General features: G+C 39.4%; 1 protein-coding gene across 1 annotated transcript; it reads right to left on the bottom strand.

The window, feature by feature from the left end:
• Positions 1 to 5,838: 5,838 nt before the first annotated feature.
• Positions 5,839 to 14,743, bottom strand: ETAA1 (ETAA1 activator of ATR kinase). The gene is made up of 6 exons (XM_064510157.1): positions 14,446 to 14,743; positions 13,485 to 13,622; positions 13,102 to 13,178; positions 11,421 to 11,539; positions 8,950 to 11,090; positions 5,839 to 7,123 (listed from the first exon to the last, which is right to left on the bottom strand). The coding sequence occupies exons 1-6, from the start codon at positions 14,609 to 14,611 to the stop codon at positions 7,008 to 7,010; spliced, it is 2,757 nt and encodes a 918-aa protein (XP_064366227.1). The 5' UTR covers positions 14,612 to 14,743; the 3' UTR covers positions 5,839 to 7,007.
• Between the last annotated feature and the right edge of the window lie 2,447 nt (positions 14,744 to 17,190).

The raw sequence follows: 17,190 nt of genomic DNA on the forward strand, positions 1-17,190 counted from the left end.
ATGACTTAGGCCTTAGGAAAATATCTGAGTTTGAGATCTTGCTAAAAGTAAGTCTGAAACCTAGGAGAGAGCTCCAATCTTCTAAAAAGGCACAGGAGTCTGATTGCTGTATAAGTCTTCATAGGGCATGATTCCCAATTTGATCTACTGTTAAGAGAGCACACTTAAGGACCACCTCAGACAGTGAGGGATCGTCACTGAGGGACAGAGAGGCAAAAATCCCTGAGGAGTTTTGAAGAGTTTGTGTGACATTTGGATCACAGTATCTTTTGTGCTACTTCCACTTCAGCCTTTGTTATTGGAGAGAAAATGAGTCTGAAAGACATAGGCCCCCTGCGCAAGCATAGCATTCTTTTCCCTTCTTGCTGTTAGTTGGAAAGCTGGTATTTAAAGGAAAAAAAAAATCTTCCGGCATCTTCCGATCTTTCATATTGGAAATAGAAGTCTCATCTGGTTTGACTGCCCCTCCGATGAGGGGCTTGCATTGAAGTCCCACAAGTCAGCGTGCTCAAAATTGAGCAACTGATACGGAAAAACATTTTTAGGCAGTGTATAAAATTCAGATTCATTTACTCATTTTTTATACTTACTCAAGTTCAATAATAAAGTAGTTATTGGAATTAATACCATCTTTGCCTTTTCGTACAGAGCATTACAAAACATCTGGCCCTATCCAAGTACATTGTAACCTGTAAGAAACAACAAGGAAGGAAGATAGCAATTCAAATTTATGATATTTCTATGCCCATATTTCATGTTTTTGCTGTAGAACATGAGAGCTAATTAAAAAAGTCCTTCACCAGGCATTATTGGTGAGGGAAGTGTTACCACTTTATCTACTAAAATGTTGCCAAACTATTATGCAAGTCTTGGAGAAGACTTTTTTTTCCTCGTGTTCTGTCCGTTTTTTTATCACTGAGGTTCAGCTTTCTGCAGGTTTGTAACACCCAAAGCTAAGTATTCAATGGCTTATTCAACAAAACTATTCATCAAACTCTTCTTAATACCACTGTGAATTACCAGTGTTGAAAGAAACTTTTAGCCATGAGAAACCCCCGCCGGGTACCTACATATCCTTTGCCCTAAAGCCGTGATTCTGCAAAGCATGCCAGCATATGCTTTAGGCACGTAAAGGAATCCCACCCTTCTTAGCCAAAAAAGGGGGGGGGGGGAAAGCACTGAATTGCTATGCTGTGTTAGAATATGATTTTTTATTTGGACCCATCCATCTTGTGTTCATGGACCTGGAGAGTGCAGGAGGGCATGCAAAGTGTCATTCCCAAGCCTACAAGGGTCCTAATTTCCCAGGGTTAAAACCCAAACCAAGCTTTCCCTTAAAGAGGTCAACCTGCAAAGAGCAGGCAACATCATTAAAAAGGAAATCTGTAAATCCCGTATTCCTCTCCTCACTTCTTCAAACTACATTATTCTAGGTGAAAGCTGTTAACGGTGGCCTTTGAACAACTATGCATAAATGCAACCTTTTTTTTCCTGAAAAAGTTTGAAAATGAGCATAAACAATAACAGTTTCTGATAAATGCAGTCCTATTTTACTAGATTTATGTGCTAAAGACAAGAACTCCTTAAAATAACGAAACGCATGGGCTTGATTCTCTGTTCACCTGAGTCACTCCATTACCTCCAGTGCTTAAGGAAATTGCTGCAAGAGTAGAATCAGGCCCTTAATGGTTCGCCAGCCTACCACACTGGCATTACATACAGACAGCAGTCGAAGAAATTTATATTAGTTCCACAAGAACAGTACATGAGATATTTGTAAGTGTTTTATGAGGCAGGATGTCTCTGACTGTTCTGACAAAAATACCAGTACGCTTAGTAACTGGAGCTTTGAACAAATATTGCAGTTATGATTTACAGCACAATCGCCAGAGTATTTCTAGCTTCGTCTTTGATGGCTACTTACTCAGGCTGTCATTTTTAGCTCTACAGATTATATCTGCCTTGGCTTCTTCCACAAACACTGGATTCACTGGAGTGTGTTACAGACAATACAGCTCTCAAACAATGAGGCATTTGTGTTCAATTTCTTCTATTTTATCTTTGGAATTCTACTATTTAGGTCACTATCTGTTGCTTCCAGCTATTCTTTCCTGACAAATTGTAGCTCTTTTTTGGGCTTAAAAAGATATAATCAATGAATTCATCTACGTTATTCCTCTGGGTATAAAGGTCTAGATGTAATAAATGCTACATATAGCAGAAGATTAGATTGCCATTCCTGAACTGCAGCTCCAAGATTAATTGTGCATTAGAGGCCGAAATTTGAAGAGCTGCTGGGTGCTGGCCTCCTTGAAAATCTGATACAATTAACACAATAAAAAAACATATTAGTAAATTTCTGAAAATCTTTAAACATGATGCCTCACCAGCATGAACTGAAAGGGTGTGAATGTAGGTCTGTTGTTCCACAGCACACAATTTTAGATACAGATTGGGAGAATAATGATGAATGGATCATTTACCTGATGGTGTCCGTCTTCCTAAAAGAAAAAAAATAACCCACCAGCTCTTAGCTGAAAAATCTAATCCTTGGATTTTAGCAAGTAACATCACTGCCAGTAAGAGGCTTCAATATCCATGGAATAAAAATAATGTTGCAAGTATGGGGACATACAAGAATTTCATTTACATTTAAACTAAAGCTCACTGATTGCTCTGCTCATGTAAAAAATTACTATGCTCTGAACGAAACGAAGATGAGTGCTTAAGCAAACAGTCATAAATTAATTTATAATGAAACATGACAGTCATAATTTAATTTGGAATGTATTTAAGATTGTTGTTACTGTTTGTATAGGTCTTTTTTGCCTGGAGGAAGACATGCCTTCATAGTGAAATGTCAGCTATTGAAATACCGAACTTCTTATGCGTACATGTGTATTAATTAATTAAAATGATGTAGATACTGTCCTAATGAAGAACTGTTGTCTACAGCAAACAGTCAGACAAAAGCTTGCACAAGTCAAGCTGGCATAAGAAGAATCAGTGGGACACAAGATTGTAACACTAAGCCTGAGTATTACCTGCAAAATCTGGGGGGCTGGTGAGGCTGTGGCATAACTTCCTTCCTCAGTGGCCATGAGAGGGGACATCACACGAGAGCCGGCAGCAGGACTGCAGCTTTTGCACGTCTCTCCTGCTCTGCAAAGCTGCTGGCTGCCCACACACAGGGTGGCAGCTCTCTTGGCCCAGGACCACGTCCCTGCAGCGTCGGGTAGGCAGATGGCTGTCGTAGGCAACACAGTGCTAAGCACATCCGAAACATGGTTCAGGGCACCTAACGTCTGCATTATCCTCTCTGTGTCACTCACCGACTGCTATAGGAGCAGCTGAAACGACTGTCTGCCTAACCTGTGCCCCTCGGGTTCGGAGACACAAAGCCGTCTCTAGCTACCCCCCTACTGTGTGGCTGGCTTAATATCCAGATGTTCCAGCACTAGGCAAAGGTTAAATTCCTCCTGAACGGTAGCTAGCTGCGCCTGACGCTTGTCTGCACCCCTGCCACATCAGGGTGCTGCCCTGCCTGCGGTGGCCGGGTCCTCTTCCAGCCGACTCCAGGGAAGGGCAAGGCTGGTACATGGAGCGCTGGCCACTGTGGGTGCTTGAGGACGGACGGGTTCCTCCAGCCCGGACTCCACCAGCAGCAATTACCACTTCCCTAACGGGAAACAAGCTCTGTGCTGTATCCTTTATATTTTTTATTTTTATATTAGTATATATTATTATATATTATTATGTATATATTTATACTATATTTATATTATTATATTTATATATATTTATATTATATTTTATTTATATTACATATATTATATATATTATATATAATATATATATTATATAATAATATATAATATATATTTATATTATTATTTTTATATATGTGTGTGTGTATGTGTGTGTGTATATATATGTAGCTAGACAATTTATTTTTCATCAGCTTTCTCCTAAACCTTTCAGACATTTCTGAAAGTGTCCTCTCAGCCAATATGAAGATATTCCTTTTTTACAATAGGGAGTGACCATCCAATTTTTGAAAGACAAAAATTCATAGCTTTTGGAGTTTTACTTTCGATATTGAAGAGGTTGCTCTTCTTTGTAACTATTTGTAACCCCTAATGACTCTTTCTTCTGCCTGCACTGACCTTACCAGGGAAACTGTATTGAGTTATAGTATTTCTCTAAGCTTTTCACTTTTATCAAATTTGCCTAGTAAAGATGGTATAGAGGATTTTAATTTTGCTGCAAGAAATGATTTATCTGTTTCTAATAGGATAAAGTCACAAAAAGAGGAAATTCTATTCAATTTGTTAATTGAAAGATGATGGGCAGTCAGTGAGGGTGTGACCAGAAAAAATCTTCATAGTTTACGTCTTGACATCAGTTAAGAAACGATGTTCCCACATACTTGTGATTTCTATTTAGAAAGCAATGGTTGAGAAAGACCAAGTTATAGGCCTTGAAGTGTAACATCTATGCTAAAAATAGGTATTTATGAAAAGTAAAATAAAAACCAAAGCCCCTCTGTTATGATTAACTTAATGGAGGGGCTAGTAGATGCATTGTCTCTAGAATGTCAAAAATAATTTAAGCGTTTCACACTGATTCAGTGATTCACACTATTCAGGTTGTAGCATTTTGTATGATGATCTTGGGTAGCCATAATGTGCTTAGCCTGTATTTCATGTCAGGTTTATCCCAATTTCAGATCTGATTAGAAGTTAGTGCTTTTGCATCAGGGAATAAAATCTTCCTAAAAAGTATTGTCCAGCTCATGCTCCTTCCCTTCCAGTTAGCTCCTTTTCTCAAATGAGTATTATTAACTATATTATCTCTGAAACCAAAAATTATCCTGTTTCCTTTTATACAGATTTTTCTCTAGTGAAATATCCTGGAGAATGAAGATAAACCGAACACTGTCCTAGCAAAAGCCTTTTATCTTTCCCAATACGTTTTAACATTCTTGTGTATCAGGACTTAAAAAGCCAGTTTCATAACTCTCATATTTAATACTGATAGTAGAAGCCTTTCCTCATAGCCACTTCCTTGGTCAATAGCACATCTGGCAAGTTACCTGATAGTTTATATTTTTCTAGAATACAGTGAAGACAAACATATCCTTCACATGAAGATCAAACCACATTCTCAGCATAAATCCAATTTTTGCAACCACCACAACTTGGGTTTACATTTACGTGCTGTATGGACATGCAAATCTTGTGTCTTTAAACAGTTTGAACACTGGCAGCAGAGACTTGACAACAAGGAACCTTGCTATTCCATGTTATATTAAACGCATTATTATGGTGAAGTTCTTTAAAAAGCTGAAAACATTTTTTCTTGGTTAATTTTCAGTCAGATCAGCAAGCTGATCCAACTCTTCTGCTGCACAATGGATAGAGTTGGCACAAGGACAAGGAGCTGCAGCCAGAGCCTGTAAGTAACACTCCTTTTGGCACCAGCACAGTCTTCAGTGACTTAGGGATTTGATTTCATAATCAACTACCTAGCGCCCAGAGTTGTGGGCAAGAGAAAAGGACCTTGGCTGGTTTGAAAAAACATCTTTAGTATTCCAGGACTGCATTGCAGATGGTTATGTATAGAACCAGCTTCCTCAAGGTTCAAGGATTTTAGTTTAAATGGATCAAAGGAGGCACTTTGCCACCACTACAGGTAGAAATCTGAGGCGTGGATTAACCGGGTGTCTTAGCAAGAGAGAAAATTCAGGTAAAGCCAGTATGGAATGCCTATTCCACCCTCTTTCACCTATTTCTATATGTCTACCAAGTACTGTATTTTCCAAACCAGACTAGAAAATGTTTTTTAAAAAATTTAATGACGATTTACAAATATACAGTTATTTACATTTGCAAGAGTTACAAAAAAGGCACATCCCAGAGCAACCAAAAGCTTCCTGTAACCCTTTGGTACATCTCAAAGTTATTTATTTACAAAGCTAAATTACAGTCATTTTTCATAATGTCAGATGTTTATATAAAAGCATTTATCAGTTGTGAAATATCTTCCAGCTTACCCACAGGCAGTTTTTATAGTTTGAGCTCTTCTACCATCTATCACATCAAAATTTCTAGTTTATCAGTCCCAATTAAACAGGCATCACGTTGCATTTTTGTTCTAACAGACCTTAGTTTGAAAAATACGTATAACTCAGGGCTAAACTGATCGATAGCTGTTGAGAATTTCCCCTAGTGTATTTGCTTATGGTTTGGTAAAGGGACATATTCTGCCTTTTTTAGTAAGCTTGGTAATAGCCATTTAGGAAAAGGTTGTCCAAATTTGTTAGCTATGGTATTTCCAACTCTTTCTGGAAGGAGTTTAAAAAAAAAGTCCTTTTCCGGATGCTCTTTCACCTTGTAAAGCTTTCATATAAAATTCCTCCTTCACCATGTATAATTCTTACCTAAAATAAAGCAAGCTTTCCATGTCCTGTGTATTTCCATTATTTTTTCTGATGTTGGATGTTTTCTTGATTGTACCTTTTCTCAAACCAAAACTTAAAACTTTCATCTACCTGAGAGCAAAACTTAGCACTTCTTAGTCTAACTTTAATATTAAGCTATTTACATGCACTTGAAAGTCTTTGTCTAGATTAAAGTATTCCCAGAAAGAGAAATACAACCAAAACACATGTAGTCTGATTTTGAAGTCTTCTACTTTTGTGTGTGTACAAATACTTTCATGCTGGCAGGATATTTTAACTGTACAGCTTCAATGCATAATAGTATGCAATCTTAAGTTTCATTGCGCTGAAGATAGCTTGGGACTACACATTTACAACTGATATTTTTTAAGAGAGACTGAAAATCACCAGAGTATTAGTTATGGTTCAGGATGAAGATTTTTTACTGTGAATTAGAAAAAGCTTGCAGTCAGTAGCTGTGAACACAGTTTAAGGAATGTATTCCAGCATTACAATGGTTCACTTCCCAAAACTTATTCCACAGGCAGAATATACTCTAGTCAATTCAAGCATCTTTTAAGGATGCCTGCATTCTGGATTTTCTTCGTGCAAGAGCTTCTTGTTTTTTCCTTTCAATTTCTTCTTGAGAACATTTTCTGGTTTTTTGTTCTGCCACAGACACTGTAAATAGAAAACATGCATTAGGAGCCTTCAAGTTTGTTCAGTATGTATTTTAACTCATCTGTTTTCAATGTCTGAAGATATATGGCAAAAGCACACTGTTCTGACATGTGAGGCACCCAAGTTAAAAATGGCTCATCTATCCTGTCCTCAAGGCAGGAAGGGGGATAAGATACATGACCTTTGTAGTACTACTCATTACTACCTCCCAATGAAAGTACTGGGATGCAGACATTTGCTTCAAGGAAATTTTACTTGGCTGCCCTTCAAGTGAACCTTGAGACATCAGAAGTCAACATAGGAGATGGCAATGGGTTAAGAAAATTAAGGTTATCAGAGTGAAAAGGGCTCTACAATTTAGTGAGTTAGGCAGAGATATGGGCATCGAGATGGTATAGACACAGGGGTCAGATATAGTACAGGTGTCACACAAATAAAACCAGAAAGGTTGAAAAAAGGTCAAAAGCAGCAATAAAAATCTGCAAAGGAGACAAGAGCATGATAGCTAAGTGTAATATTTTATATGTTGTGTTACAGAACTATAAATTCCCATACAATAAAATCCTGACCTCACTGGAACCAGCAGAAAGACTCCCATCATTCTGAAAATGTTAAGATTTTTACCATTTATATGCCATTTTCCAATTAATGTATTTTTAATACATAGTCTTTCAAACTAGGTAAGTAAAACAAAAATTTTTTTTTTTTTTTTTTAAAAAAACAATTTCAGATGATTCTTTATTCTCTAGAATCTTCCACTGAATATCTGGTTATCCTCCCCCCCCACAGTAACATCTGAAATTGCTACTTCCCATTTATCTGCTTCTTGCCCAGGTATGAAAAAGAGATAAAACAGTGATTCTTCTAATAATGCTAGGTAATAGTTTGGAGGAGTTAATTTGGGGAAGGGCCTTTTTTTTTTTTTTTTTTTTTTTTTTTTTTTTTTTTTAAATAACAGTGCTTTCAGAAAATTGAGATTGATATAATACATTCTAAAGGCAGGTTTCATCAAGATTAACGTTGATTAGAACTTCACAAAGCCATGAGATAAGTAAAAACAAGAAGTGACTGACACCTGACTGAGTCTACATTTCTCTAGTAAGAAAGACCAGTGCACAGCATGTTACGTTTCCATTGTCAAGTGATTGTAAGAACTGACTGGGAGGCTAAATGAAAGGAAATAAGGCAGTTTTTAGATTGACTGCAAAGAATATTTAACTGGCAACTTTGGCCACTGAGCAAAACAACATAGGCCAATGTTTCAGAAATGCCTAGTGACCTAAGGCCAATTTCCAGGTGTACAATAATAAAAAGATTGTAAATTTAGCATTCCATTTTTCCTGCTACCTTCTTTCCCTCCCTCACTATTTTTTCTGAATCAAGGTGAGGTAAATAATTAACTTTTTTCAAAATGAGCTGTGAATTCAAAATAGACTTAGGCTATAGCATTTGCTAAGCATCAAACCAGCAACATATTTAGGCAAGTCAGAATATGGCATGCTGAGTGTTGCCATCACAGTATATTTGATCTTAGTGCATCTGAGCATCTATGGAGAGTGTGTAGTATTCTGAGAAGTGGAGTGAAAGTGAGAAACAGAAGTCTTTAACTACAGGGATTCAAAAGATATGTCAGGACAGTTTTATATTGCAGAAAAAAAAAATCAAGTTCTAGATGGAACGTTTACTAATGCCTAATCTGAATTCACGAATACTGAAATCTACTATAAGTTGAAATATGATATAAATCTCTCCTTTGGCATTATAATTAATTATAAATAAGAAAACAAACACAAACAGTTTAACAGGGTTAGTATAAAGACACATACCTGATGTAGGTAGTGCAAAAGATTCTGAGAGGTGTCTCTTGAAAGGCAGTTTCTTGTTTTCAAGCTTGCTGTGCAAAGTCATGTTCAGCTGATTCTTGCTTTCTTCCAAACCCTGCAGAGTAATTCCAATACCAGAATGACTCTCTGGATTTTCAGACTCTACGTGAAGAGTGACTTGAGAATTGTTAGTCTTTCGGAACTTGAACTTTGAAGGCATAAGTGACGTTTTGTTACCAGAGCTGTTATGTAGCGTCTTTCCCACATTATACAAAAGGTCTTGGCTGTCTAATGTTTTGCTACTAAAGGTGTTTATTGCATTAACAGGATTTATTTCAGAACCAGTCTTTCCTGCTGGCACAGAATTTGATCTGTACCATTTTCCTGAAATAGTCTTTGTAATATCTTCAGAAGCAGCTTGATGACAGTTTTTAGACAGTGTGTATTTACACTCCATAGGAGTACCTGAGATCACAGTTATTGGACTTGAGACATTTTTGCAGTTCACTGTGTGACCTGTTGTAGTCAATCCACGTGTAACCTTTGAGGAGTTTCTACAGGAAAGGTTTACTGAAACCGTGTCCTCTTTTGCATTTCTTTTTTGAGCAAAGAGGTGATCAGATAGACCTTGTTTAGATGCTGTGAAGCTGTTATCAGCATTTGACCTGGAGTTAATACTGGCTCCTTGTGTAGTTTTAGCTCTTTCATTTCCTTGTTTAACATCCTGGCTCTGAGTCTGTTTTTCTATATCGTCACATACCTGATACAACAATTCATCATCCTCACAGTTTGCATCCCAAAGACTATCAGATTCACAAAACATATCTAAAACCTCATCAGAAAACTTTGGTTCGTTCCAGTCAAACGATAGAGGACCTTTCTTTGGTATTTCAGTTTGATTTAAGTAACCTGTATTAGCTTGGCTGACCACTTTAGTCAGATCATTAGGTTTTGCATTAGTAGAAATATTGGATGATTGACAGGAAATACTGTGTGCATTATCCCCAGGTTTTTCAGTCTGTGGTCTATGACTATTAGATCTTGAAGGAAAAAGAGGAACAGGGTTACTTTTAGGCTGAACAGTTTCACTTCCATTCTTCAATTGAGATTGCCTTGAAACAGGAATATAGTTAAAATCATTGTTTTGGGCACTTTTCCAAGTAGCATTTATTTTGTCTGGCTTAACGTCACATTTGCCATGAAAGGAAAAAGTCTGTGTCTTTGACATTTCTGTCCTATTATATGGCTTTTGTAAAGAAAGAGATTTTGAAACATTTTGTGTGTTTTTACTAGACTGTTTCAAAGGTGAATACTCCAAATTGTTAGATTTGTGTAAAAAACCCAAACATGTTACTGAATTGCAACTACTTTTTTCCTTTGTTCTACTAGCATCACTGAAACCGTACACAGGTGGATTTGTAGGAACTGGTGAAGCCTCTTCAGTATTTATCAGTTCAGGATTTTGGGTTATTTGCATCACAAAAGAGTCATCTGCCAAAAAATCTGTATCCCAGTCATCAAAATCATCATTAACTACTTCAGCAAGCTTACTGGAGACCACCAATTTTTTCTTCAAAGAAGGATTTTGTTTTGTTGACATGAAGGTATGAGCTTTTGGAAAAGTCTGGTTCATGCTTCCTAGTAAACACGGAGTATCCTTTTGACATGTCTCTGAAGTAACACATTGCATGTTTTTGATTGGCTCGGGAAGGTGTTCCTCCTCCAAGGTGCTTTTGTTTTCCTGGAAACCATTATTTAAAGAAATACCTGAGAGTTCTTGGCTCAACTGTCCACTACATTTCTGGGTAGAGCAATCAAAAAGAGCATGAAGGGCTATTTCGGCTTCAAGGTCTATAGACTTTTGACTACTAGATTGACAGGGCTCTGCAGCAGGGATGCCAGTGCTCTCTCCCACTGGCTTCAGGGACAGAGCAGCATCTGTTTCAGAAACTTCATCAAGGACTGATTTCAGGTTCTTCATCTGTACTTCATCTTTACAATTACTTAAAGTCTCTGAGGCAGTCTGGATGAAGTCCTGACAAAGCTTCTCTTGTTCCTGAACAGCATCTAACTCTACCAGATTTTTATCAAATTCTTTAGCCAATTTCATGAGTTCCTCTTCAGGATTTTTTATTTTAAGATCTCTAGATAAAAAAAAATATACATAAAAAATAAAAATCAGAACTACTGAGAAAAAATTGCCAAGTTCAATTATACTACCCTATGAGCTGTTTATTCTCTAATTTAGCAACTACAGAGAGCATGGCTGAATCTTGTTTTCAAAGGACAATCAGCATGTATTCCTTTTGATAATTCCCAATGATAACCACTCTGTTAACAAGAGATAACAACCAAAAGTTAAAAGCATTCTGTATGCTAATGTACATTTACTCACTAGACATAAACATAATGAAATAATACATTCCTTTTCCTGAAAGTCTAGCTGTGATATACAAGACAAAACTGGAACTTACCTTGTACAACTTAACTTTGTTCTAGTTCGCAGTTTTACTACTCCAGGTGTACAGGGAATGGCATCCTCACCAATCCACGTCCCTAAAAGGGATCCTCCACTGTAGGCTGCTTTTTCATCCTGAATGATTAGATTTATAATGCTTAGCAATTTGATTTCAGATAAAAGATTCAACTAGACATACACCTTGCATTCGTTTAAGTTGCTAAAACAATTAAACTGGAACAAGTGTGCTGAAAGCCACAGATAGGAGCTAAACCAATACAAGCTAAGCAAGATTATTGCAACGGGGTCTACTGATAGTTTTATCAGTTTAATTAGATCAATTTAAAGCAGCAACTTCAATTAAAATAATTGAATTCTATTTTGGCACTCTAATCTAATACTGTTTTTACTTTTCCAATCAGGTTTACACATCATCTGCAATTTTCACTTTGCAAGCTATATTTTAGTTTATTTTAGTAAGCAGCTACTTGAGATACATTGCCTTTATCCAGATTCAGCAGCATTAAGAGACCAGAGAGTTTCAGAAAATCATATTCTGAATGCTTCCTGTTAAAAATTCTGATTTCTTCCATTACAACTCTTTCATACAAAGAGCCTTTAAAGAAAAATAAATGAAGTTTAAAAACTGAATGAGGTTGTTTCAGAGCTTCAAAGTGCAGGCTTGGATCTGAATTCTCAAATCTAAGAGACACAATACTGTAGTAGTAAAATTAGAAGTGGGCCAGAGCCAAATATGGAACATTAAGAAACACTTCAATTAGCCAGCAAAAAATAATTTGAACTTTACTAACTACCAGGGTGATTTGGGGGGTTAAAAACATTTTTTTTAAAATTAGGGAAAAAAAGGATATGAGCAACAGATAGTCCCAAACCCAGTTCAATTTCTAACTAACTTACAATCATGACAGTATTGTAATCATTAAGAAGAGGGGAAGCGGCATCTCTTATTATACTTTAAAATTTCAAAATCACTGATATCACATAAATATTCTAAATAGTGAAGAGAGCTGAAATGGCCCTGTCAAACAGGCATATTTTGCATGCCACTACTGTAACAGTATCTTATTTTCACTTTCCAGGCTGCAGACATCAGTTTCACAACTAGAGAGATATCAAGAGCATGGACGAGGGTTTAAAAAAAAAAAAAAAAAAAGAAAAGAAAAAAAAAAGGCAAACTAATTAGAATTAGAGGAACATTATTATGTCTACAACATTGTCTCTTTCATCTCAGTGTTGTCCTTACAGTTCCACAGTCTGTATTTCAAGATCATTCAGAATGTTTAAATTAACTGTCAGGTAAATACAGTATGTGAAGAAACTACCTTTTAATGGACAAGTGATTAAGGGTGACTATACCACAACTACTTTCTTAAGAACTGGGACAGTAACTTGCATTCTGAAAGCAAAACTTTCTAAAATGGAGATGCCGCAGATCCACTTTTCTTAATGCATACTTTTTTTATAGCATCTGCAACTCAACAACAGCTAGTCAAATGCTATGGCTGTGATTTTAATTGAATCCTCTTTTATGAGCATGTTACTACTTTTCTGCACACTTGCTTCTTCTCATACTAAAGATGTAATTTTAGTTACAGTAGTCTCTTCACTAAAACAATACTGTAACACAATTTTGATTATTGCTTATAGAGAGCATTGTTTTAGAAAGTAATAATTACCTGAGGAGCAATACGATTAACAATTTCTGAAATTTCTACTGCGCATCTACTGGTAATCTGTTTCTTTTTTTCATTGCCTTAAAAAAAAAAAAGAACCTTTTTAAAAACTGCAAAGTATTACCAAACTCCCTATGTCTCAAATAATTCAATTTTACTTGGTAAAATAAGAAACTGATTCAGCGCTACATTGAAGAATTTATGGGACCAGAATAAAAACAAAACACAACCAAACAACCTGATCATCTCTGAACCCCCCAACTCTACCACTGCCATGGCGGTAACAGGAAGGGGGCTTTTTTCGATAACTCAGATCTGAAAACTTTTAGTATATTCCAACATATACCTCAAATAGGCAACTGAAGTATGAATTTTGGTAGTATTACCTAGTCTGCATGCAATTGGTGAATGAGGATCCCAAAAGATTTCTTGCTGTATATCAGTATCATTAACAGGAGAGCTGAAAGTAGGTATCCGTGATTTCCTACTCAATGATCTCTTTGGAGTCTTATGTAAACATGACTCTGTGTAAACAGAAGAATGATCTTTATTAAACAATAACACATAAAAGGCTGAAATAACTCAGAACATACAACAGGGTAAGGCACAAAAAACATGGTGTATAAACCTTAAGAATAAAAGTTCACGATGAGTTCACACTCATCAGGATTCCTTTAATTAAACATCAGTGGTTTTCACAACTGTACATTTAACCCAAAACATGACCAGTAACACTCTACCAGAGAGATAATGGAGCATTATGGGATGCTTGCAGTTATATGCCTAGTCTCTAAAGGTAAGGAGAACTGTCTATCCTCTTCCAGGAACAGCAGCTTCAGCTTATTTCAAGGGAAAAACCAGACATGGTATGGGAGAAGGCTTTGCACCCCACTTGCAGGTGTCTATCCCCTAGACTCAGATTTGGGTCACAGCACTCCGTGGGGCCCCTGCCTTCGTACCTGCATATACTCCCCCGCCTCCCCCCGGCCTTTTCAGACACAAACGCTGAAAATGGGGACATAGGTAATCAAAAATTGCTCCTGGTTACCACGGAGCAGTAACGACCACACACATCACGTGCCGCTCCACTAGCCACACCTGCCTTCCAGAAGGTGAAAAGCACCGCGCGGGACGCCCTGCACGCGGGGGCTCCGCCCGGCCGCGGTCATCATCGCCGCAAGGGCAAGGGCGCGCCGGCTCGGCAGGGCCTGCGCCCGCGGGCGCGCTCCACCGCCGCCGGGCAGAGCGGCGGTTGCTGGCCCGGGGACGGGCGAGGCGGGCTCGGCTCCCCCGCAGCCCGAGCGCCACCCTCGGCGCCGCGGCCCCGCCCGGCTGCTCCCGCCGTACCTGCCGCGCCGCGCGCCGCCGCCGCCTCCCTCGCGGGGAGGCCTCGGCCCGCGCCGCCCGCCGCCTCCTCCGCGGGGGGCTCCTCCGGCCGCCGCCGGCTGAGCTTCTCCTCGCCGCCACTCCGCCTCCTCAGGGCGGCGGGCGCCTTGCGCCGGCTACCGGGCATAACGCGCGCTCCGGCCGCACCGCATACTTCCCCTCCCCCCACCGCCGCTGCGGCTCCCTCACGGCGCCGCCATCTTGCCGCGGAACCCGCCACGCCGCCGCCGATTGGCCGGCGCCGCGCCGCCTCGAGCGGTCATTGGCCCCGAGCGGCGGTAGGCGGGCGTGCGGACGTGCGGACGCGGCAGGGAACTGCGTCCCGCGGCGGCCGGTCCCGCCCCCCTGGCGCCCGGCGCCTGCTGCCCGCGTCCCCCAAGCGGCGTCGCGGGGCCTCTGCCTCCGAGAGGGGAACGGGAGTTAAGGGGAAGTCCGTAGCGACCGCTGAAGGGGTTTCTCAGTTTAATTTCTAGTTAAAAAAAAAGGGGGTAGACCTTTCTGGCTGCCCCGGAGCTGAGTGCCGAGGCCATCCTGAGGTGGTTGGGGGCATCTGCCGCCAGGCGCTGCGGCTGTGAGGAGGGGCGGTGTTCAGGCCCCTTTTCTCTGGTTAGCTGGCACCAGCGTCCAGCCCCGCGTGCCAGGAGGGGCCACCTCCAGCCGGGCCTGCCAGCTGCCCTGCTGGCCGTGACCGCCTGCCTTGGCGATTGAGGACCTGGTAGCTGGGGCAGGCCGCTTGTCCCACCTGGCATTCAGCGGCCCTGTGGGCCTGCCCTTGTGAGGGACGAGGTTTCCTTGGAGCTGCTTGGGTCCTGGATGAGGGAGCAGGGCAGCAAGCATCCCGAAAGGCACATAATTCCGGGAAAGGAGCAAACCGTTTCCGCACAACCTAAGCAGCGTGGAAAATTGGGCTGGCAAAGAGAGACTTACAGAAGCCAAACTTGGTAGGTAAGAAAATTAACATGATGTTCCTAAGGGATTCTAATGTTACATCATAATTTAAAACAATGTAAATGGAAACACATGTATGTATTGCATCATAAGGTGGATATTTCCTCCCCCACCAGTTAAACATAGACATATAAATACAACTACTAAGTAGGTCAAGGAACGAACTACCTGTATATTGGTTGCTTGCTTGGTGTTCATTTAATCAATTTGCAGTAGTTTGGGATCACAGTTCATTTACAAGATGTGAGCAGTGGATTTCAGTCTAGGAGTATGAAAAGTTTTCAAATCACCAAAAAGTGATTCCCAGAGTTGTGAAACCTTCTCTTTCTGCCCAAGGTCTCAGGCGAACAATGTTTTTTCGGTTCTCCATTCCATGAGGGTAATTAAAGCCAATGGAAGACTTTTTAACAAGGAAAAATTAAGTACTGTATATTAAACAGAGAAACTGTTATACATATGGTTACAGTATCACAGTTAAAAAGAAAGTTGTAACATTTGAATGATCAATTCTTTTATGTTGCGTATTTCAAATATAAATTGGAGGTAAGAATGAAAAAAATGGATCTAAAGGTAGGCTGCAGAAATCATCATTAAGCATCTGAGTATAGCTATTGTCTTGTAATCATATCAGCATGGGTAGATCTTTGTGTTAGTTATCTCAGATTAGTACAAAGCTGTGGTGAGGCTGCACATAATGTTTTTGATCACTGGTTTGTAATACATCATTTAAAAGCTGTGAGGTTTTGCACAGATACAGGAATGGCTTGTCTGGACCCTTTATGCCATAGATGCAATGTAGATTAGATGCCCTGTGTTGACAGATACCAAGGATACTGAGAAGAATCTGTGTCTGTTTACAGTAGTAGTAGATACAGCTTGCAAGCCAGCAAAACCTGTTTAAATGAACAAGACTTACTGGGAAGTGTTACTAAAGGCCTTGCTGTCTCTTACTGTTTCCTAGTGGCCACATAGCAGCTGGGCATTGTAAAGTGGTCTCCTTTCACACTCCCGTATGTTAACAAGTATATTCTGAAATACTGTCATAAATAATTAAAATTAAGTGACACGTGTCACATTCAATGAGTGCTGTGAATTTTTCAGAGCTGCCTCTTTGATTTCTGCTTTTCTCCCAGCTCATTGTTCACTAACCTTGTTCATAAAATGCAAGTATTCGCCACAGGTCTTTCACACATTAGTGAGATTTTACTCTTATGGTAAAAGAATTTTGAAAAAGAACATTTTTAATGTGTATCTAGTTCTGCATGAGCCATCTTGTTACATCAGTTTCAGCATGTGCAAAGTTGTGTTAACAAAACTGGGCAAAAGAATAAATATCTGCACATACAGAAAAGTCAAACAGGTCCATGATGAAAAAGTCCCATTTCCTAATGAATAAAAGTGTGTGTATCTCATTGCAGCTTAAGAACTTAGCTTTGAGCTGATGCTGTTTATTAAGTTAAGAAATGTAGTGGTGGAAGTCTGTGATGTTGAAGGGTTCCTCTGTGGAGCGATAGCCTCAAGGAGGAGGGAGTTTGTGTTCCCTTGTCATGGTACTAGCAGCTGGATCCATGGCTAATTGTGGTGAGGCTCCGTTCCAGGGATTCACAGCAAACGCTTAGTGCTGTGGTTTGGAGTCCTACTTGCAAATCAAGAGGGATAAATAATGGAGGAGGCTGACTGAATAATAAAGTTAGTTTTAGTTTTAATAGTACTATAAACTGCCTGAGAACTTTTTATTGTAGTTTATGAGACAAGGAT

Source organism: Dromaius novaehollandiae, chromosome 3 (assembly GCF_036370855.1).
Source record: "Dromaius novaehollandiae isolate bDroNov1 chromosome 3, bDroNov1.hap1, whole genome shotgun sequence".
NCBI lineage: Eukaryota > Metazoa > Chordata > Aves > Casuariiformes > Dromaiidae > Dromaius > Dromaius novaehollandiae.